Source organism: Aspergillus luchuensis, chromosome 6 (assembly GCF_016861625.1).
Source record: "Aspergillus luchuensis IFO 4308 DNA, chromosome 6, nearly complete sequence".
In the NCBI taxonomy this organism is placed as follows: domain Eukaryota; kingdom Fungi; phylum Ascomycota; class Eurotiomycetes; order Eurotiales; family Aspergillaceae; genus Aspergillus; species Aspergillus luchuensis.
Window position 1 is genome coordinate 1,931,833 of NC_054854.1, and position 24,018 is coordinate 1,955,850.

The window sequence follows — 24,018 nt, forward strand, 5'->3', positions numbered from 1 at the left end:
CTCCACTCTCTCCTCGAGATTTGGCAAGAAGTCATGAATTGTGCTGACTACTTGGGCTACTTCATTTCTATGTACCATCGAGCAAGTGCACCAATTTCATTCAGGAAGAACGTGTTGAAAGATATGTGGGTATGAGATCTGCTTCATGATAACTCCGTAACATTTGCAACGCATAGCTGTTGCACCACAGTACATAGCTGGTCACTTCCTTGACCGGGTAGCGGATACGATGGCATGGTGCCGTTCAACTTAAAATCCTCGTGTGCCGCTCAGGCTGTGCCTACTTTTGAGTGCCATCATCACTCACTTATTGGTGTCCAGTGCATTAGTCAAGGTTGAGCCAATGTAGATAACAGCTAGAACAATAGGAAAAGGAAAGAGACGAGAAAGGAGGTGGGTTTCTCGTGATAATTTTAACATACCTGCTGAGGTGGTAGATGCGGATATGCTGCATACATTCCTTCGAACATTTGAGGCTGATGCTGACCATAGGCAGCCGTGGGGTCAGACTGCACAGCTCCAGCATACATCGTCGGCGGCCGGTACTCTTGATCTTGGAGCCCATGCTGACCCAGGGTACTATAGTCCGGCGGAGGCATGTGATGGGGAACACCGTGTTGAGATGGTGGCAGTTGGCCGGTGGCTCCTGCGGGGCCAGGAACGCCTGCAGAAGCTCCAGCTGTCTGGCTAGACCTCTTTGCATGGGACGTGGCCTCCTCGCGAGGTACTATGTCAATGAGGAAATCGAACATATCAGACTTTGATAGTGCTGCTGCAATATCAGACCTCTGTAGTGTACGGCGCTTGTTGTCCTCGGCATGAATCCATGCACGCATGGTCAGTTCAGTGATAAAGATATCACAACCTTTGGCGAAAAGTATTGGTGCCTCCGCTGATATCATTTTAACCTCTGGGTCAGCCTTCATGACCTTTTTGATGCGAGCAAGTGGTAGCTGGTGTATCTTATAATCATGGTTGTCCGATTCTAGATGGTTGATGATGTGCTGCCAGTATGTTGTAAGTATATCACGGGCGGTTCCTTGCAAGCCTTGGTTGACCTGGCGGAATGTCAGTCACGCTACATTCTCTACTCATGTAGAAAACTCACATTCGCCCATGTCCCGGTATAGAGCTCGGCAACTGGCGCATAGCCTTGCGCAGAAAGCTAGACGTATATAGCATGTTAGCCTTAAGAACGTAGGCGTACTCGTAAGCTTCTGAAGGCGACCATACCGCTGCGCTAGCACCTAAGGACATGCCATCAGCCTTGAGCGTGGATTTTCACGTGTATATGTGTATGTAGACATGAACACGCGTAGGGGGTTTTGAGGAATATTTACCATAATGCCCACCATTTCGGGTGTCGTACACAGGCTGCTGCCTGCCCTGCTGTGTTCCAGGGGTTTGTGCAGTTTGCTCCATGATTGAATGACTAGCCCAGCCACTTGTGATTAGATATAAGACGTGCGCAACAGTACTGTCACAGACTCGTCTGGCAAATGATGAAAATGCGATCTCAACAGGCGCGATAGCGGGGTGTTGGGACGCGACAGACTAGATAGAAGCCAGCCAGCCGGTTTACCAAGAGGGTTAAGGGGTCGAAGTCTTGAAGTATAGTGACCTAGTGAGCTTTATGAAGTGACAAATCGATGATGGAGATAGAAAGCGCCAAACAGATGATTGTGCTTCGATGCCTTTGTATGTAGGTAGCGTGCAACCATGGCAAAGACGCGGCGCCAAGCGTAGCGCAGCCCGAGTGACGCTAGCAGAAGCCTCTTGGCATTCAGACCCTGCGGAGGTCGATGACAACCCACACTTCCTACTCTGAACATAGTAGTACTCCGTAGGATCGGTGCTAGATATAGGAGATCCATGATTTCGTTTCTTTCTTTTCCAGTGAGCTTGATAGTTTTGAATCATGTGTCAAATTTCACAATCTGGCTCTCAAGTTCCAGCCAGGATTACGACACTTAAGTCAATGCATTGATCTTTGAGAACACAATTTGATACTTATACATCGGGCTGATCGCTTACAATATCCGGACAGTATACGAATAACCTAATTGTACAGAGTGATAAATCACTAGAGAATGGCATGACTTTATAAGATCATGACGCTCACATGCCACATTGGTGCTCTGCACTCAAATCTTTTACAAAGCAACTGGACCGAGCGACACTAGCTCTAAATAGTCAGGACGTTGCAATATGGGCTATACACTAGCATCCATACTCAACCAACCATTGAAATGCAATCATCACTATGTAGTAACATGATGGATAAGTACTACATTTGATTTCCGACACCTTGAAGTGGACTGTTAGATGGCTGTAGCAGCTCGGAAGAATTTCACTCGACCGCCGGAAAGTGCCAAGTTACAGAATAGATGTGACAAATTGTATATACACCCACAGTTCAAAGAAGATTATCGGCCCTTTTGGTGCATGCAGAGCCAGTTGGTTTGTTACATTAGCGGTCAGCAAGTTGAAGGTGTCAAAACGTGCGAAACAGATAGACAATTACTACTGATACCGAAGCAGTTACAAAACGAGACTATAGGGCAGGAATAATAATAACCCGGTATTGCAGGCATATCTCCACATAGGTACTAGTTGCCAAGGGGTTAGTTAAGGTGAGGTTCCGCCCCACAGCACAAATTTTCCATCGAGCTTGCCATTGAACTTCTTCCACAGGAAAGTAGCCCTGAATTTACGCTATAAATACCTACCTTGTGGGCTTCCACTTCCTGGTCTTCCTTTTACCTTAACTTGTGCACACACGAGTTACCTGAATCCTCTACTATAGGACATGACAGGTGCAACATGCATTGAACTTACCAGTGTCCCACCACAGGATGAGGTCAGGTTAAATGATGAAGATATTGAACAGTTGCTTTGCGAGGCTGAGGATCGCTTGAGGCCCAGTGATGCTAGGGCCAATGCTTCCAATGCCGATAACTTGACCAATGTGGGTTTGGAAGCAACCTCAGTTCAGTATGTGTACCCGTCAAAATTTGTACGCCTTCGAAAGCTAATTTGTTGTTGCTTAGTATCCCTAAGTTGGCACCAGGAGGCTCCCTAAGGCCATATGTCCGTCAACAAGATGATGTTGCAGTTGTGGAAGATGCCATCGGAGCAATGAATAGCCCCAGCATCAGATCGCCACTCGAGATGCGACCGACTGGATCTAAAAGCTCAAAGCCAAGTTCCAAGGTGAGACGCGTTACTTCCCCCTGAACACCTTTGTTGTGTCGTTTGTCACAGATGCTATGAGGAAAATAAATCCCATCGCGTAAGCGCTTGATGCAGCTAAACATCCCGTACTGGGATGCGCTGTGCCTATGAGAGTACACATTTTTGTTTCATAGTTACTCTGAGCATCATCCCCATCTTTACTATCCTGCTATTTTGCCTATATGGGTGACGATAGCTAACTTGTCTTCTTTTCAGGACAAACCCACAGCTGGTAGCGATTGGTTCGACCTTCCAAAGACGGAGTTGACCACAGAACTCAAGAGAGACCTGCAGTTGCTTCGAATGCGCTCAGTATTAGATCCGAAGAGGCATTACAAGAAGGAGGGCGGCAAAGCACGCCCTCCTCAGTATTCTCAAGTGGGAACCATCATCGAAGGTCCGACTGAGTTTTTCAGTAGCCGCATCGCTAAAAGGGATAGAAAGAAGACTTTCGTTGAGGAAGCACTGGCAGCGGAGCAAGGAAACAAGCGATTTGAGGCTAAGTACAAGGACATCCAGTCTGTCAAGCAGAGCGGCAAACGTTCCTACTACAAGAATTTGCGAGCGAAACGGAACACGAGGAGCAAGTGAATGAATTGGTTTCTGTTCAGACAGTCATAATGACCAGTCTCCGGACAAAAGAAACCTAATTTAAAGTCTCTGACATTGCCGGAGCGTCTAGTTGTGCCCCAGTGCTCAAATAGTCCTCCCCATCCGCGCTGACTCACCGACCGCCGATCGTATCTCCATACGAGCCTGACTGAAAGACATCCGCGATGGTCTGTATAACAAGCTTCTTGAATTGATAGTTACTATCAGTGCGCGAAAACTGGAGGGGGTCATGCGGTGCATACCTGCATGTCCGTGGCGGCGGAGCGGCCTGCCTCAAGGACTTCCTGATGGTCCGCTTTTCCTTCTTGCAAAATCTCACCGAGCTCTGCTACATCTTTCCCATCAAGACGGTGGTCATCTCCGCGAGGCACTGGTGAGAGAACCGCGTTGTTCGTTACCAGGCTCAAAGCTAGGACTCTAATCCCGCAATGCCTGGCAACAACAATCTCCGGTACGGTCGACATCCCGACAAGATCGGCGCCTAGCTGGCGAAGCATACGGCATTCTGCCCGGGTCTCATAACTGAATTCTTTAGAATGCTGGTCATTAGTTCATCAAGATGGACAAAGCTTACCTAGGACCCCCGACGAAGGCATACACTCCCTCATGCAGTCTTCTTTTGCTTTCTACATTTACAATCTTGGCCCATGCTTTGTGGACGTTACAACGCAATTGAAGGTCGTACGCATCTGATAGAGGTGGGAACCGGGGGCCAAACTCCTCCGAGTTCGGACCGCGTAGTGGATGAATCCCCGCCAGGCCAGCCAAGAATATGTGCTAGAATTGAATGTGTTAAGCCTGTGCTTGGATGCTGTCAAGTAGTGATACACTTACATCATTCAGCAGAACAATATCTCCTACCATATATTCAGGATTCAGTCCACCGGCGGCGTTGGTTACTATAAACCAGTGAACTATCAGTAGTACATCACTTAGGCTTCGACGAAGAAAGAGCATATAACTGACAGATAATTGTGTCAACCCCCAAGAGTTTGAAGACACGTATAGGAAATGTCACTTGGTCAATGGAATGCCCTTCGTAATAACTTTTGGAAAGTCTTATTAGCAAGCTAAGTAAATAACCCCTCTTGATGGAGCAGCCTCACTGAGCACGGCCAACCATCAACACTGTAGGTATATTTTCACTGAGTAGTCCAAAGACTAGTTTTCCTGCATGGCCAGCAACTTGATAAATGAGCGTAAAGCGTCACGGCTTTCGAATTATGAGGACACGGCTACCTGTTGAACGGGGAAAGTGGGGTATGGAAGCATAATCGAAATCGACTTGAGGCAAGCGATCAATGGTACTTGCGAGCCCTCCCAAACCAGAGCCACAGATTATTGCAACTCGAGGTGCTTTCAATGAATCCGGTAGGCGTTCCTTCAGAAATGAGCATGCCTCACTCGCATGTTGAAATGATGAGCTGCGAGAGGATGCCATAATTGCTTGAAGTCTCCAATCTCACGATAGTAGTAGTGGTGGGTAAGTTGGTTGTCAAAAAAGGTACTCCGGGGCCATAAAATATATCTACAGCGTTAGGATCAACTTGACTGTGCTCTTAATTCCCAAGAAAGCACGATTTATCATCCACAACTAGTAGTAAGTGGTATCAGAAGCCGGTAAATAGTCATGTGATCGGATGAGCAAGCAAGGCGGTCAATTTTCGTGGCCAATCAAGGGTGGCCTTCCGCTCGCTATCCTTGGGGCCCTGATGGAAAAAAGATTGTAGGTATTCAAGTGAGTATGTACAAGGTCCCTGCAATACTACGGACCTAGGGATTTGGCGCATTGTTCTTTGTGTTCCATCTATTCAACTCTTCCAGACATTGATCTCAACCATGACATTATCCCTCAACCCTCGGCTACTTAAATGCACTGGCAGGCAGTTCCAGGTAATCTTTCGTCACCCCATCCTACCCTTTTAGCGAAACCATACCAACAGCTTTCAGTTACTAGCAGGTTTTAGAGGTTACAGCACTTCCTCTGGGATAACCCATAATGCACCGTCAACGAACGATACTCTCCCCCAAGCAGGCTCAGCTGAATCCAGTGCACTGTTAGCGCTCTCACGACCACCTTGAACAACTTCGAAGAGCTGACTTGTGTGTTTGTACAGGAAATCGACCGAGACGCAAACGAAACAATGGTCTGAACTTTGATCTATATCTCCAATAAATTGCTCTCGATGACATGCGCTCACTCATGATTAGGAGAGAACGCCTTGAGAGCATTAATAATAAGGCTCGACTTCCCAGGAGCGTTCAAGCTGTGTACCTACGACCCCTCCGGAGGAAGGCCGAATTTGGCCTGCCAGTTTGTGATCTTCAGTTGAGATCTTACAGCGTACGGAACGTCGAATTTTTCGCCGATTTTGCTGTGCGGGCGGCTTATTATCTGAACCTCCCTGTCTCGGGGCCGGTGCCCCTGCCACGAATTGTTGAGCGATGGACCGTTCCTAGAAGTAACTTCGTGCATAAAAAGAGTCAGGAGAATTTCGAAAGGATTACGCTCCGACGCTTGGTACAAATCAAAGACGGCAACCCTCAGGTTGTACAGACATGGCTAGCATTCTTGCGCAAGCATGCTTTCTACGGAGTCGGCATGAAAGCAAATGTTTGGGAACATGAAAGCCTTGGTATATTGCAATTCTTACCTTGCTTTGTCTTCGATTTTGTTCGCCACGTCACTAACTATATCGTGGTCACAGACGTAGCTGCAAACATGGACAGCACTCTTCCAGAAGTCGAGAAGTCGCTTCAGCCTTACCTTTCACAATTTGGTCAGCGGCAAGATGCAACATCTTGTGACTCGATTTCGGATATCCTGGACAACGAACGATTCGTTGCATACAAGGGCCCCCTAACTACAGCACGCAAGGCATAAGCACCATGTCATTCAATACTCTGTATAATATCACATAGTTGTCATCATCTTGTACGAATTTGCCAATTCCGACAATCCCACTTTTTATAATAGCTTTGTCTATAAGCCTTCCATAATGAGTTCTTGCTAGAGAAAGGCAGATGTATCGGTGTCACGTCTTTTGTTGCGGCTTATACGTGCTTTATGAGATTCATTGAGTAGCCACTAGACAATCCTATTCAACAGCTGGGCCAACTAGTAGTCTAGTTAATCACGTGATTGAATTTGTTGCAAAGCACGAAACAACCTCGGACATATACCTCCTTGGGACGGGCTTCCATGTGATGAAAAGAACAGCCATGCATGTTAACATATGTCGGTATAGCCGCATCCTGACAATAGCTCATCGGCCTAGTTCGATTCAGCCCCAACTAGAGTTGGTGAGTCGGAAGTCGAGTAGTTTCAGCTTCCGAAGATGGAGTAGTTGCCAAACTCCACGCTCACCACGTTTTGCTAAAACGATCTTCTCCGGGATTCAACCCACAGGTGTACCGCATTTAGGGAATTACCTGGGTGCCCTAAGAGAATGGGTAAAGCTACAAGATGACGCGAGTGATGGGACGAGTTTGTACTTCTCCATAGTCGACCTGCATGCATTGACAGTACCCCAAGAAAGCGCCCAGTTGAGACAGTGGAGAAAAGAAGCACTTGCTACCCTAGTAGCTGCTGGCCTTGACCCCGACCGCTCAACCATATTCTACCAAAGTTCTGTATGTGATTAATTGGCTTTAAGAGAGTCTCGCGCTAAACAGTACTAGGTAGCAGCGCATGCGGAATTGTTCTGGATCCTGTGCACAGTAGCCTCCATGGGGTATCTGTCACGAATGACCCAGTGGAAGGTAAGCACACATGACAATGAAAATATTACAGAAAGTTTTGGGGATCTTCTGAGGAGGTTAAAGCCTTAGCATTGACACGGATTAGAGCAAACTCCAATTGCCTGAAGACACAACTCTAGATACTTCAGAGGCCAGGTCAAGGCTGCGACTCGGCCTTTTCTCGTATCCTGTTCTCCAAGCTGCGGACATACTAGTACACAGGTTCGTTATCACGACATTTAGTTTGATCACACACTAACGCAACCCAGAGCTACACATGTTCCCGTCGGAGAGGACCAGAAACAGCACCTTGAGTTTTCCAGAAACATAGCAAACAGCTTCAATCACGTCTATGGAACAGTGTTTCCAGCACCAGAGTCACTTATATGTGTGTCCTTCATACGATGGTTTCATTGCATGCGGTAGAGAATATTGACTAACTTCAATTTCACCTATCAGCACCTGCAAAACGAGTCATGTCTCTCAAAGAGCCAACATTGAAGATGTCGAAATCTCATGTAGACGAACGGTCGAGAATCCTGCTCACTGATTCACCTGGCCAGATCCACAAAAAGCTTAAAGCGGCGCTTACTGACTCTGAAACAACAATAACTTACGATCCTCTTCGCAGGCCGGGCGTCTCTAATCTTCTGGAGCTTCTTAGCCACTTCGAGGGACGGTCGTGTGAAGAGTTAGTTCTGGAGTTCCAGTCAGCCAGTCTGCGAGCACTTAAGGAGAACCTCGCCCATAAAATATCCAATCACCTGCAGCCTGTAAGAGAAAAATATTTCTCGCTGATGGAGGATAAGACTGGCTACCTTGAGGACATATCAGAGAAAGGTGCTCGAGCCGCTCGAGCCAACGCTGAGCTGACTATGACACGAGTCAGAGAAGCTATGGGCTTGTGAGGGTATATTCTGGTGCGACGTTCCGTCACGCCTTTCCATTACGCCCTCGCTGTTTGCGCGCTTGTTTCTCCAATCTCTAGCCCTCCCCCATTTCTCCAGATGTACATATGATTCCCGGTGGACTAGCCGTGTTGGCAGGATTGTTGGCAATGTGATTACCATGCGTTACTAATTCATATCATATTCTGGTACATGCTAGGAGCTGCCTAAGGAATAATCGACGAACCTTGCCAAACAGATGTTGTTAAGGCTTATATGACTTGACACACCGTGTTCAAGCAATGATTGGTGGCGGCTCTTTTAGGCTTCAGGATTTTAGTTTTTCGGTTAGCGCTGGGCCAGAACACATGTTTCATCGCTGCTGCCTATGCCAGCATGCTACATCACTACGATACGAAAAGACAGCAAGGCGGAAGTCTCATTGAGTGCACACAGGCTAATCAGACTCCCCGTACCACGTGCATGTTCAGGGCGCACAGTACATCTCACATGCTCCACTTCTAATGACGACAAATTATATCCCTTGCTACTTCGTTGTATACGTAAACATGTGGGTTATTCGATATTATTCGGTACTGCGGGTGAACGGCATAGCCAATATCTACAGCAATATGGTTGTTTAATGTGGCGTTCATCCCACCAACGACATTAGATCCATAACCATGATACGAGGACGTTTTTCATACGGATCTCAGCTTCGAAAACGCCTCTTTTATAACAACCACTAGGTGCAAAAGTTGACTATTATCTTAAGAACCTGTAGACCTAAACGCAGATTTCAAACATGCATTCACTAGTGATCTGCCCACATACACAGTACATGCAGTATATACGGGTGCTCCAAGGCCGCCATACCAGTTCCAGAAATGAAAGGACTACTAGGTAGCTAGATTTCGACTCTATGAGTAGTCGTCTAATTTTATTCATTGACTCGGACGTGATATATCGGTTACAGCCTTTATCAGTCGATTGTGGCTGCGGAAAAGGTAATCTGATCATGGCGGTGTACTCCGCACCTGCCACACACACACACTTCAGTACCCAGTTACTCAGTTTACGGCTGAACATTACATAAACATTTGCGCAACCGAAGAGTGAGACTGTTAAGGTTCTCCTTTCCCGCCCGAGCTAGCCGAATCACTGCCGGAATTGGCTTGCAAACCAAATCCGTCCGGGCGTGCCGTTTTCGCCCAATGGCAGTTCCATTGAAACTTCCGTGTCCATACTTCTAACAATAGTATGCCAAGACCCAACACAATAAAGAAGCAACTGTGGCGTACAATAGGGAGTCTCTTAGCTTACACTATTTGGGCATGACACTTGGTAGAAGATTAGGCTAGGTAGCTTGTACAAATAACTATCTTGGACCAATGATGGGATCCTGTACTCCGTGTACAATACTACATTGTATTTTAATTGAATCACCCTGTATGCTTATGCGTCTCTCTAGAAGAGATCCGGAATTAGTATCTTCTTGGACCCACAGGTGATGACGACAGCAGAATAATACTGTCCTGTCCGAGAGCTCAGCCTAGAATAAGTGGGGCATGGAGATCTGGGCCCGAGTCAATCAGCCGACTAGTCCCGGACCAACAACTGAAACCCAGTGTGCCTACTGCCTACTACGTATTATGTTCCAATATAATAGCAATATGCCCCCTCTCCTCAAGCATGTGTGGAGGTCAAAAACAGAAACTATCCGTTTTCTCATTACTAGGTTTTCTCTATTGCGATATAATATCGTCACAGTCCGCTTCAACCTCCTATCCTATCCCTCTAACCAACGAACGCCGGAATAAATACCCTGTACCAGCTCATTTCCAGCACCATTAGTGAGCCCACACTGGAAATTCATTCCACAAAATAAAACCCGCAACTTTGCGGCACCTGAGCGATTTTGAGCCCGGAGAAGAAAGGATAGAAGGGTGGGGGACACAATGTGGAGAGTTCTGTCTCTCTTGGTTGCTGTGTCTTTGGTTCCACTCGAGACAGTAGAGGCCTTGATACTTCAGCGAAGAGAAGTGCCCGCTGTTGTGACCCTAGATATTAAACGCAACGATGTGTCAGATCCTGTAATGAGGGACCGCGCAAGACGCAAGCGAGATACAACCACTGTTTCTCAGGCCCTGGACAATGAGGTATGCGAAGGATCCTGGATTTGTACCAGTGCGTGTTGGCTTACATGTCAGTGAAAGGAAACGCTCTATTTCTGTAATATAACCCTTGGAACGCCGGAACAGAGCCTACGACTGGTTTTGGACACTGGGAGCAGTGACCTTTGGTGCAACGCAGCGAATTCTACTCTTTGCTCCTCGTCGACAGATCCCTGCAGTACATCCGGCACTTACGATTCTGACAAGTCTACAACGTACACATATGTCTCGTCTGACTTCAATATATCATATGCGGATGGAACCGGTGCGGCTGGTGTTTACGCAACCGATACTCTCCATATAGGTGGTTCGGCGTTGGAGGACTTCCAATTTGGTATCGGGTATTCATCAAGTTCCTCCGGTACGTGGAATTCCCGGTTACTAAATTCTCATGCGCCAACAGGCGCTCGTTTTAGTGTATCATCAACTGACTCCTATCTATAGAGGGTGTTTTGGGCATCGGCTATACTTCGAATGAGGTCCAAGTCGGCCGCTTCGGTGATAGCGCCTATCCTAACCTTCCTAGGGCAATGGTGAAAAATGGTTTGATAAAGTCTAATGCCTACAGCCTATGGTTGAACGATCTAGATGCCAATACGGGTTCCATTCTTTTTGGAGGCGTGAATACGAAGAAATATCACGGTGAACTACAAACCCTTCCAATTCAGAAGGTTAATGGCATCTATTCCGAATTCATAATCGCTCTTACTGGAGTCGGCTTCACTTCGGGATCAAGCAGTCGCAATTACTCGTCAGATGCGCTTCCGGCTGCCGTTTTGCTTGATTCTGGTAGTTCCCTTACATATCTTCCAGATTCCATCGTCGAAGACATCTATAATGATTTCAGTGTTGTGTACGAACAATCTTCTGGTGTTGGCTATGTGCCTTGCAGTCTGGCACAAAACAACACTAATATCACCTACACTTTTTCATCGCCTACTATTGCTGTTGGGGTAAACGAGCTTGTTCTCGACGTGGGTGATCTCTTATTTCAGGACGGAGAACGCGCTTGTGTCTTTGGAATTGTCCCCGCTGGCGATAGTACCGCTGTCTTGGGGGACACCTTTTTACGCAGTGCGTACGTTGTCTACGATCTAGCGAACAATGAGATTTCCCTCGCCAACACTAACTTTGATGCGACTGGAAACGACATCTTGGAAATTGGAACGGGAGAAGACTCTGTGCCCGGTGCTACTAAAGTCGCTAATCCTGTCACGACGGTGGCAGTTGATGGCTCTGGTGCAAGGATTGGTGGCCCGACTGGTGCAACTTTCACTAGCATTCCATCCGCAACGAGTGGGGGCCATGCTACAGCAGGGTTGATGGGTGCTACAAAATTTATAGCTTTTGCTGCTGCTGTGATTGGGTACATGCTGACCTTCTAACCTTCCTTGATGCACATTCACTTGGAGGTGACTTACTGAACATCTCCTCTTTGTATGCTGGCTTGCCCTTCTGTACATGCGCCAGTGGCCTTGCCTACTCGGTATGCTTTTAACTCGCGATACCCATGGCTTTTGATTTCAGACGCTTATTTTCTGTGTTCCTGGTGGGACACTTTATCATATTGTGAAACATATTGTACGGTCTCGGAAGGATCCGAATATATATTATGATTATGAGTATGGATCGCGAATTCGATGATTAGAACAGAATATAATTTGGCGATACCGTTGTTTTATGAAACTTACTGGTCCCTGTGGTAGGAGTAGAGACAAACCAACGTCTTCTTTTACGCCGGGGGGAGGCGCAGGTCTGTGAGTCCCCCGTTCGTATAGCAAATGGTATCAGTAGGCTGCGGGAGTCTCAACATGAGGCCTGATAAATTTAACACAGTATACTATAACACAATTTATACAGCTCCCATGTAATTATTGTGTTCATATCCAACAATTCCTTTATGACCTGTCCAATGTCACCACCTAGGACATCCATACGAATAATGGCAGCGGTCAACGTGGATAACCGATTTAATCTTCCATCAACGGATGGTATAATAACCTTTTATTGTATGAAAGGATCGCACCCAGGCTGCCCTACATCATGATAGGGTATTTGCTCTGAATCCCCATTAGCTCACTTACTGCACAGTGCTTGGTCCCTTCTTATCGATAGAAGAGTATACAAGTGAGTTCTCGGTCATACAATTGACTTGACTGCACTTTAGTCCCCACTTTGTATCATGCTGAGCCAATGTGCTTTCACTTCGAATCAGAGGTAGGTTGACCACAGGTCGTAGTATTCCCCAATCCAAGTCTCTGCACTATAACCATACATGGCTCAGAAACCTCGTGAGCGCTCTTGTTCAAAGTCCCATCATTAGCTGGCCAAATACTGATGCACAAATCATCCAGTTGTAGATATTGTGCTGCCAAGGAACGGCACAAAGCTGCCACACGCTCGCCCTGTGAATGGTCACCACATTCGAGCATTACAAGTCTTACCTTCCTCTTGAAGGAAAGTGACAAAATATGATAGTAAAAGATATCCTCCTGCTGGTGCAGCGGTATTTTCAGAGCGTCACCGAACACTGGAGGGACCAATGCAATCCTCGGCTCGTACATCCGAACACTTCGTGCAGTGGTCCCATTTCCATATGATTTCTCAGATATATACGGTGGGTTTGATATGATCACATCGAAATGGCACGCTGTACGCAGTGTTGATTCGGGAGTATCACCCAGAGCTTGCTCCACATTCGATGCATCAACAGGTGCACCGCAGAGGACATTGCCTTTTCTGAAAGTAATATCCGCCATCGCTCGATCCAACAATTTTCCTTGTCGGATATTATATTTCAAATTCCTTCTCGCCAGTTTAATTGCTGTAGTACTAATATCAATCCCGACAATGGACAAGTGCTGTACATGTGGCGCGACAAGAGCATGCAAAAGGAGGGATATGCATCCTGTTCCCGTGCACAGGTCAATCACACGTACAGATATAGCATGAGGGTTGATCAGAGATTGACTGGCATTGACAACATTGCGCGAAATCAGGTTGGCAGCGTGAAAGGTGAATGTCTCAGTTTCGTGCCTAGAAAGATAATTACCCACTTAGCACATTCTATACAGGAATGGTCGATCATGTACAAAGTACCTAGGTATCAGGACTTCTTTCCTACACAGGATGTCCAAGTCCCCAAAGGGCTGGTCACCAAGTATGTACTGGAGAGGTTGGCCTCGAGACCGTGCCCGGCACATTGATCTCAGAGTACTTCGCCATCCCTGGTGAAGTTTGGGTTTGGTGGTCTCAGTTCTTAAAGGGTTTGACTGGGCTTTAGAAACAGCCCGATTCCTCATCCAGCCCAATTCACTTTTGGCCAGATCAAGGGAGCGACATTCCTGTAGAAGCAATGGAAGAAGATGATCCTGTCGATGTGCATCCAGAATTGTTCTACTGGGTATTCGTGGCATAGCTCCCTTTGGTCCAAATTGGTGTGATGCTTCTCGCATACCATCGGGGAGACTGTGAGGGTCGGGTACCTTACTGTTAGATGTGGGGCAGCTGTCAGGAACCAATTCTGAATACTCTAGATTCAAACTACTCAGCTATCTGGTGAAAGACGAGTATTATGAGCTTATCAGCTCAGGACATATATGATTCATATAAACCTTAGATTGATTTAAGGTTTTCTATGTGATTATACCAGTCTACTGTCTGCCTTGGATATTATCAGAATTTAATCTAGTATACTTCAAATAGCAAAAAGACTAGAACTTTTTATCAGTAAATTAGTATAAGAACCAATCATATCTATCTTTATTAGCACATATCAACTAGAATGCTAAACACAAGAAGAGAAAGAAAGATATATAAAAGGTTACATATAAATATTAAAAATAAGTAAATAAAGCAAAATAAACGTAATAAATAGATTTTATACTCTATAATCTGGCTATATTTCCAAAAACTGCTTGCTATTGTATGTTTTATTATCTAGTATTTTAGTTCATTTCAATAATAAAAATATAATAATTAAGAAAACTAATAAAATAATATTAAATAAAGTTCATTATCTGAAAATATACTTTAACAGGATTACTTATAAAAGATATCAATTGACTTATTATATATGTAATATTATAATATACATTAATTATAGCCTACATAAATATATTATTATATTTTTAATATATTTTAATATTATCAGGATTCACTGTTCCATTATACTTTGATTAAAGAATCAAATATTATATAATATAAAAAATTCTTGCAGATAAAAAGATAAAAATACTTTAAATAATCTTATTGTCATAGAACAACCTAGGGGAGTTGCTACAGACAAGGCCAAAAAGACCATCATTACCCGCAGCTACCTGCGGACCCCTAGAATCCTGCTTATATAGACATGTACACACGGGAGTAGGTGGTCGCTACCACCAATCTATTACACTTATATATATATTATTTTTATTTAGGAGAAATATTTTTTATTTATTTATATAATATTAGTACTTAAAAAGTAGGTACAGGAACTATTAATTAAATCTAATTAATAATATTCTAAAAATATTAAGTATAGTACTATCTAATATAAGTTAAAAAATATTAATATAAATAAATATAAAAAATCTTTTTCCTGTAAATCTAGAGTAATTTATATATAGATACCCAAAATTATTTATTACTAGAAAGTTATGAAATATATTATATTATTTATATAATATTGATTTTAGGTCATATAGTAACTTGAAAAATTTACTATATATATTATTTTCTAAAAATTACCCAGTAATGTAATATATATTAATTTAATAATTCAGTATAAAAAATACTATAATAATATTATAATAATATAGAACCGAATAAAGCTTAGTAGCTAGGATAATAAAAATTTTGAAATTAATATTCTTAATAATTATTATATATATATTTTTTTTTTATTTAGGAATCTTTACTAGTATACTGCCAGAAGTTTTTAATAATAAGATAAGTTTTATAAGCACTATTATATTCAATTTTAAATAAATATTTAAATAGAAGACGTATATTATAAGATATAAAATTATATAAAGACTATCTTTTTAATCTATTTCTATGGTTTATAATATATTATATTATATTATTTAGATACTCCAGTACAGATTATAATATTAATATATAAAATAAAAATATAATTAATATTATAAAATATTAATTTTCCAGCTTACAGGTTGGCAGGAGATTATATAATTATAATTTTTGAAAATAAAATATTAATAAGATGATTATTAATAAATAATTTATGAATAATATCAGTATTTAAGTCTAAATTATTATTTATACTAATAGTATATGATTTTACAGACTTGAGAAGTATATATAAAAACTTATAAGTAAATTTAAAATAATATAATAATTAGTCAAATAGCAGTATAGATTTTATAAAAAAATAATAAATTTTATATAGAAATATTAGTGATCAGAGAATTCTAATAATTAATTAGTCTTTAAATTTATTATTTTTAATGATAATTACTAGTTCAAGCGTGGTATTATGAATAATTTAATTAATTATAAATGAAGATAAAAGTATACTAGTTTATTTATATTTTAATAATTAATTTAATTTCTTACTGCTATTCTGCTCATCTATGATAAAATAAATAGAAAAAAGATAAATTAATAGTATTAAGAAAATATATTTAAGCAATAATTAGTAATAAGAATTTTCCTGGACTAGAATTTTTATATTAATTTTATTATAGATTATAGAAATAAAATTATAAATATTATTAACAGTATCTATAAGACAGGTTCTTTATTAAAGATAAATAAGTATATATAATCTAATAAATTTAAATATTATAGATCTTGTAGGTTAACTTAAAATTATTTATAAAATAATTTTTTATATATTATCTTTTAACTTATTATGAATTTTCTTAAAAAATAAGATATTAATAGTAATAGCTTAGAATCTTTTATTTAAAAATATCTGACTATATATTATATAAAATTTTATAAAAGGGTTTTCTGATAGTACTGTATATAAGTCTATTTTATATATTTTATATATAATTAATTATAAAATAATATAATTCTATAGAAAATAGGTAACTAGTTATCTATTATGGTTAATACATAAAGTTTAATTAAGTAATAGTTCTTAATCTTAGTAATTAAATTGAGTAATAATATAAAGTATAATTCTAAATAATATCTTATTTATTATAATAGAATATAAATAATTAATATTCGAGCATATTATTATCATAAATATATTTAATATTAATATTTATCTAGTATTTGAGATAATTGTATAAAATAATAAACTTATTTTATATTTTCTTATATTTTTCAAATAAGAATATCTAGCAGTATTAAAAGATATAATCAATAAAAATAATAAAATAATATATACCAGTATACTTATATATAAATAATAATTTTCAATATATAGATTGAAATTATGAAACTTAATATTAAAAATAAATAATGTTTAATTTTTTTATAGAAGCAGGGCTTGCAGGGTTCTTATAAAATATTTTTTAATAGTAAAATTAATAATATATTTAATAAAATTATAAATCTTTTATTTAGAGGCATGGGCTACATAATAATCAGGAAAATAAATTATGATTAATATAGAAATTATCTTCTTTTATATTCTTAATAATAAAATTAAAAAAATAAATATATTAAAATATTACAGAAATACAGATCCTGAATTATCTTATAATTTATAGTATTTAATATATATAAAGAAAATTAAATATCTTAGCAGTAATAAAATTAATTTATTTATTATATTAAATAAGAAAAATGATCTCTTTAATTTTAATATATATATATAAATATTCTGGCGCGCCAGTTACTTATATAAAATAAAATTATATAAAAATACCAGCATGTACCAAGTATAATTAATTTTTAAATTTTTTTAAATATATTTAATTTATTCATTAATTTAATACAAATAATATTATTATTAACAGTCGGAAAGATCTTATCAGTAGTAGTTTTAATTATATATTTATAGAAAATAAGGATTATAAAATAGTACTTAAAATAAATTATTATTCTAAGAATCTTACAGTCAAGTATTTAATTATATAAGTAATTTAAATATTAATTTTATTAAATTATAATAGTAATATTAAAGTAAACTAATACAGCATAAGTATTAAAAAAGTCAAAATTAATAACAATTATATTAACTTAAATATTTATAATTATTTTCTAGATTTAACAAGCACTTACTTAGAAAGTAATTTCTGTAATGTTTATAAAAACTATATTATATAATATTTTCATTATAATATTTAATTACTTTTTTTATATTATATAAAGATATTTATTCAATCTTTATTATAATTCCAAATATTACGGTATTTATGATTGTATTCATGATTATAATTACTATAATTACTATCTCAGATATTATTATTAGTATTATTAATATTATTCTGAGCCTTGCTATCAACTATATATAATTGATTTAGAAAACTAATTCTTATATATGTTATATATATTTAAATTATATAAATTAAATATATATAAATAACAGAATTATATTTTTTATTGATATTATATATTAATTATAATAAACAGCTGCAAGGCAGGCATATCTTAAATTATTACAAAAAAATTATAATAATTCAGTATAATTATTAATGATTCTAATACCGTAAAACTTGGTAAAGTATTTATATAATATATAAGAATTTCTTGACTACTTATATTATTATAATAAATAAATAAATATAGTGAAGTTAGAGGTTTTATATATTTTCTAGAGAAAAATATATATTTTAAATATAAAATTATAATTTTAGAAATATAATACAGAACTAGCTATATATATAGTACTTAAAATTATAAAATAATCTAACTACTTTTATTTCTTATATTTAAAGATATATCTAAAGAATAAAGTGTAGTAGTTATAGTCATATTATTTAATCTATCTTATATTATGTTTTAATTTTCATTTAATAAATAAAATAGTATTATTACTAATATAAATAATTAAAATATATATATATATATATTCATTCTTATTCTCAGGATAAAGAACTGGGTTTTTCTAAAAAATTTATTTATCTCTGAAGCAGGTCCTATGTATCTAGATTATATAAATATAAATAATTCTATAAATTTCTTTATCATATTAACTAGTTAATCTGGTCTTTGAGCTTAGAAATAACTTTAAAAATATTAATATTAAATAGGTCTTTAAATAGTATTATTATGAAAATTCAGTCATACTGCTCATATAATAGAAGATCTAGTTAGTAAATAAATATTGAATCTAGATATTAATCTAAAGATTAAGCCAGCTAGATTACTACAGAAGCATGTATGGCTCTGATTTAAGATATAAGAAATTTTAAATATAAAGATATTTATATATAATATATAAAAAATACTAGAAAATGACAGGAGATATAAATATTTAATAATTTATAGCTATAAAAGCTCATAACCTATGACAGTAATATAATAATATTATAAATATATATAGACTAGCTAGCTAACTATGCAAGGAGGTGACTAGGTGGCTAGATCTGAGATCACATGATCTCCTTTCACAATGATTAATAGAATGTATTATCCTGATCGCTTTATTTCTGTTAATTTAACTTATTTTATTATAAAAAGACATCATGTTTCACTAGAGTAAGCTATTTAGGTTTATATTAAAAATCATAGAGTTTAACTGCCTACTATATCTTTTATATTTTATTAATTCAAAATTTAGAATATATATAGTACACTGAGAGCAGGATTAATTTATTCATAGATAATATCAATATTAATATTAATATTTTATTTCTATATGATAGATCCACAACCGGTCTTAATAAGGTGATTAATATATGTATCATTAAAAGTTTTTCATGGTTGAAAAACTACTAATAAAAAATTTACTAATCTTACTAACTTATAAACTAGCAGATATATTATTAGAAAATTTATTAGATTTAACTTTTTAAAAGAGAAATTTATAATAATAAATAGCTAAATATCTTGGACTTCTAGTTTTTACTAAAAATAAAAGAAGCTGCTGTAGCTTTTATAATAAAATTCTATATTTAAAAAAAAATAGCAAAGATTAAAGAAAAAAATATATATAAGATAATAATTCTTCTAAGAATAAAATCTGATAAAGTAATTAAATATCTAGAAAATATAACTAGTTTTAAGGGATTTATTATTTTTCAATAAATAGTATTTAAAATAATATAGATAATGTAAAATATAGTATAATTTTTTTATTATCTTAATATCCAGTATAAGCGGTCACTTAAAAATAAATATATAAATATTATAAAAATCAATATATTTATCCTGAACTATACTAATAATATAAACCTAAGATTTATATATTAAGAATAAAGTATTAAAGTAATTATTATTCTAGAAATTACTAGAGAAGGAAGCCATAAGATCTATAAAAATAAAAAATTAAAAAAAAATTATTTACTCTTTATCGATAATTAAATAACTATTAACATTAACAGCCTAATCTAGTTTTAAAAAATATCAAATTTATTATAATAATATACAGTATACTGTATCTTCTTAAAAATAATAAAAATATTTGATTAATATTATTCTAGATCATCACAGGAGACAGTGAAATAAAAAGAAAAATAAATATTAGTAATTAGAGATAATATCTGTAAAATTATTATTATAATATATTAATAATAAATTATGTCTGCACACATAATAAAAATAAAAGAATAATAAAGATGAAGAGTAAATAATAAAATATAATAAAATATAGAATAGTTAAACATTCAATTAAAAGAAATGACAGAAATATATATTATACATATTAAAATAATAATAATAAATAAATATGCAAAGTTATAGCTGTATTAAATAGATTTTATTATTAAGTTTTAATATAAAAAGATATCTGAGCTACAGTAAATCTTAAAATAAAAAATAATCATATAATCTCTATAATAAAAGTGTAAATAAATATAATATAAAATATTATAAAAATAGTAAAATTAAGAGCTCTGTATACCAGGCCAGAAGAAAATCTTAATATATCAATAATTATTTTAAAAAATATCAAGAATACTACAATAAATACGATTATTAATTAATTTATCCTTACTTTAACTGTTAAAAAATAATAATATTAAATATATTTATAATTCATAACAAAGCAATATAAAGCTGGTTATAAAGGAATATATAATTTTATAGATCTAGACTATTATAAATAAATAAGTAATTCTATTATTTGTTAATTATTATAGTATTAGTATATATAAACTATATAAAAAATTAGTATTATATTAAAGTAAATAATAGAATAGTATCTATTATTAACAGTTTATAATAATAAATAAATTAATAAAGACTTTTTAGAAAAGGAATACTGATTCTGATCTCAAGAACATAAAGTATTTAATTATATATTTTATAATTTATATTATTATAAAACTTACTTAGCGAGTTAATATTGTATATAAGTATAATTAAAATACTATATTTTAAATATAAATAAATTAAAGATAAATTACTGAATCAGATTAATAAGAAATTTTATAATAATTTTATTTTAAGAGGTCCATGTCTTCTCTATATTTATAATATAAGAATTATAAAATGAGAGATATAAATAATATTGAATTTATAATTAAGCAGTATATTATTCAGCTCATGAATACTTTCATTATAATATCTTAAAATAATATATTTATTAAAGAATCCAGAATAATTAGAAGTATGATATAGTAATATTAAAAATGAATATAATTAATAAAAAATATTGATTTTATTTTACAGGACTTAATTACAGCAGAAAAAGATATTTCATTATAATAAAAATTATTATAAATTTTCTATTATAGCTAGTATAACAGATTAAGATTATATTTATTATATTCAAATATAATATTAAACTATTAATTCCAGTATAAGAAAAGATATTTTAATTATAACTATATTATTAATTTCTGAAAACAGGCATTAACAGTTTATATTTAATTGAATTATAAAATAATTAATAAAATCTATTAGAAGTCTTTATTAAAAATAATTAATATTTTTTTAAAAGACTGTTTACTGCTAGATAAATCTACTTAAATATTCTATAAATTATAATTAATAATATTAAAATATTCTTGATATATTATTAAAATCTTATTCTAAATAATTATAAAACATAGTATAAAATAACTTAATAACGTAAATATCTTATCTAATATTTTCTAGAATACCTAACTATAGATTAGATAGATGATAATAATAATATATATAAATAATATAATTATCTAGAAGAAATAGAGAAATAATACTTATTTGAATAATATATATGATAATTTTACTTTTAAAATATAAAAATAGCTAAAAAATATAATATAAAAGAATTTTACCAGTATTACCAGCTCTGTATAAAAACATAAGTATTATAATATAATTACAAGTATAGTACTGTTTATTATTAAGTTTGCTAAATATATCAAAAATTAAATTATATTACTAATTATATAGAAAATTTAATTTTTCTTTAATTAAAAAATGATTAACCACTGAGTCCTAGTTTATTTGTAAAGAAGAAAAAAAATATAATCTTTAAATAATTTAGTATTAATATAAAATTTAATAATAATTAAAAAGAATTATAGTCTAGATAAAGATCTTCTAAAGTGGGATTATAAAAAAGCTTTTTTTATAAATTTTCTTTAATAAATACTAATAAATACATATACTTTATAAACATTCTAAATAAATAAAATATTATCTAGATCTTTATATAATATTACAATAATAAATATATAATATAGATTTTAATTTACATATAAAATAAGTATTTTATAAAAATAGTATAATCATCTATTATTATATTAAAGAATATCTCGGGCATAACAGTAATTATAAAAAATATAATAAATAATGTAAGAAATATTATAATTAATTTTTTAATAATTTTTATTAATATATATCTTATAATTATTGATTAAAATCTTTTCTAGAGCTAATTGGACAGTCTGTAATTCTTATATATTTTTAAGCTTTTTATTATTATAGATAAATAGTAAAGATAAATAGACTTACTATAAAAATATTAAATAAAAGTAATAAAATTAAATCTTTTTTATAAATCTTTTTTCCAGGATTTTTTATTGTAGATATAATATAATAATATTTTTTAATATATGAAATCTGACTCAAGAGAAGATAAATAATAGTAATTAGAAAATTTAGAAAGAAAAGTTTTTATAATTTAATTAATTTTACAGCTTAATTAAGAGTAACTAATAAATCATATTTAAATATATAATTAAAAAATGAAAATTTAAAAAGATATTATACAGCCTCAGAGAAGTTTATAAAATAATTATTTAAATATTAATAAATTTTATTAATATTATATTTTAAGCTACATAATAATTATATAACATAGATTTATTTCTAGTTATTAGAAATTTATTCTTTTAGACAAGATATTTAACTTAAACAGTATAGCTAGAATAATAATAATATATAAAATAATTATTAGAACTGAAGATAAGTTCTTTAGTAAAATCATATAAAGAGTCTTTAGTGTAAACAGACTTGATATTTCTAATTTTTATATAAAATAAAAACTTATAATTACTACAGAGTAGATAAATTAATAAAAATTTATATTTAATAATATTATCATTTTTATCCAGGAATTCAGCAGAAATAGCTTTATTAATTAAATTAATAGTATTAAGATTGTAATCCTTTTCTAATAAAAAATAAGAATAAGATATTTTATATTTCTGATATTTAAGAATATATATATCAATAATATAAGGATTAAAGATCCTACCTGCCTCAGTAATATTATTAAATAAAACTTATAATTTAAGGTAGAATATATAAGTAATCAAATCAGAATAATTATTTTATATTTATATAGAAATACTATGATAATTATAAAAAATCTTAATAATCTTATTTTAATAAGATTATGGGTAAAAATAATTAATAAACAGGATTTATTGAAATAATATATAATTATTATAGAATCCTGATAATATTATTATATAAATATATATACTGATACTTTATAAGTCTTTTTAAATAATATTAATTTTCTTAATATTAGTTATTATTTAAAAAGACTTATAAAGTATCAGTATATATATTTATATAAATTATATATTAATTATAATAGAAAAATTCTATATATTTCAGATTATAAAATGAAAACATATTAATTATTTATTTTTGAAATAACATGCTACCATAATAAAATACATTAAAATTATTTATAAAGATATTATAAAACAGCCAGTACATTAATTTAATATTAAATAAAACTGTATAAATCAGTATTTAGAAAAGATTCATATATAATTTATTTATAATATACTTGTAGCGTCACAGAAAGAGATAAATATATAAAAATTAAGAAAAAATCTTATAAATATATAAATCATAAA

The 24,018-nt window shown here is 34.3% G+C and overlaps 8 protein-coding genes across 8 annotated transcripts; 4 read left to right on the forward strand and 4 right to left on the reverse strand.

Moving 5' to 3' along the window:
• Positions 1 to 303: 303 nt before the first annotated feature.
• Positions 304 to 926, reverse strand: hapE (CCAAT-binding factor complex subunit HapE; the record flags this gene model as incomplete). Its single annotated transcript, XM_041692841.1, has 2 exons — positions 304 to 306; positions 423 to 926. The coding sequence occupies 2 exons, from the start codon at positions 924 to 926 to the stop codon at positions 304 to 306; spliced, it is 507 nt and encodes a 168-aa protein (XP_041546186.1).
• Positions 927 to 1,104: 178 nt separating this feature from the next.
• On the reverse strand, positions 1,105 to 1,422 carry AKAW2_60689A (uncharacterized protein; the record flags this gene model as incomplete). Its single annotated transcript, XM_041692842.1, has 2 exons — positions 1,105 to 1,247; positions 1,341 to 1,422. 2 exons carry the CDS (start codon positions 1,420 to 1,422, stop codon positions 1,105 to 1,107), a joined length of 225 nt encoding a protein of 74 aa, XP_041546187.1.
• A 1,387-nt stretch (positions 1,423 to 2,809) lies between these two features.
• AKAW2_60690S (Fcf2 domain-containing protein) lies at positions 2,810 to 3,825 on the forward strand (the record flags this gene model as incomplete). Its single annotated transcript, XM_041692843.1, has 3 exons — positions 2,810 to 2,994; positions 3,051 to 3,213; positions 3,451 to 3,825. 3 exons carry the CDS (start codon positions 2,810 to 2,812, stop codon positions 3,823 to 3,825), a joined length of 723 nt encoding a protein of 240 aa, XP_041546188.1.
• Positions 3,826 to 3,958: 133 nt separating this feature from the next.
• Positions 3,959 to 5,287, reverse strand: AKAW2_60691A (purine-nucleoside phosphorylase; the record flags this gene model as incomplete). Its single annotated transcript, XM_041692844.1, has 7 exons — positions 3,959 to 4,030; positions 4,089 to 4,368; positions 4,421 to 4,623; positions 4,681 to 4,745; positions 4,813 to 4,892; positions 4,953 to 5,031; positions 5,086 to 5,287. 7 exons carry the CDS (start codon positions 5,285 to 5,287, stop codon positions 3,959 to 3,961), a joined length of 981 nt encoding a protein of 326 aa, XP_041546189.1.
• Positions 5,288 to 5,685: 398 nt separating this feature from the next.
• RSM10 (mitochondrial 37S ribosomal protein uS10m) lies at positions 5,686 to 6,730 on the forward strand (the record flags this gene model as incomplete). The annotated part of the gene is made up of 5 exons (XM_041692846.1): positions 5,686 to 5,739; positions 5,797 to 5,903; positions 5,964 to 5,993; positions 6,058 to 6,482; positions 6,555 to 6,730. 5 exons carry the CDS (start codon positions 5,686 to 5,688, stop codon positions 6,728 to 6,730), a joined length of 792 nt encoding a protein of 263 aa, XP_041546190.1.
• A 323-nt stretch (positions 6,731 to 7,053) lies between these two features.
• MSW1 (tryptophan--tRNA ligase MSW1) lies at positions 7,054 to 8,495 on the forward strand (the record flags this gene model as incomplete). The annotated part of the gene is made up of 5 exons (XM_041692847.1): positions 7,054 to 7,479; positions 7,528 to 7,608; positions 7,694 to 7,809; positions 7,857 to 7,975; positions 8,047 to 8,495. The coding sequence occupies 5 exons, from the start codon at positions 7,054 to 7,056 to the stop codon at positions 8,493 to 8,495; spliced, it is 1,191 nt and encodes a 396-aa protein (XP_041546191.1).
• Positions 8,496 to 10,432: 1,937 nt separating this feature from the next.
• On the forward strand, positions 10,433 to 12,033 carry AKAW2_60694S (pepsin-like aspartic protease; the record flags this gene model as incomplete). Its single annotated transcript, XM_041692848.1, has 3 exons — positions 10,433 to 10,633; positions 10,691 to 11,009; positions 11,093 to 12,033. The coding sequence occupies 3 exons, from the start codon at positions 10,433 to 10,435 to the stop codon at positions 12,031 to 12,033; spliced, it is 1,461 nt and encodes a 486-aa protein (XP_041546192.1).
• An 816-nt stretch (positions 12,034 to 12,849) lies between these two features.
• Positions 12,850 to 14,103, reverse strand: AKAW2_60695A (N5-glutamine methyltransferase family protein; the record flags this gene model as incomplete). Its single annotated transcript, XM_041692849.1, has 2 exons — positions 12,850 to 13,684; positions 13,748 to 14,103. 2 exons carry the CDS (start codon positions 14,101 to 14,103, stop codon positions 12,850 to 12,852), a joined length of 1,191 nt encoding a protein of 396 aa, XP_041546193.1.
• Between the last annotated feature and the right edge of the window lie 9,915 nt (positions 14,104 to 24,018).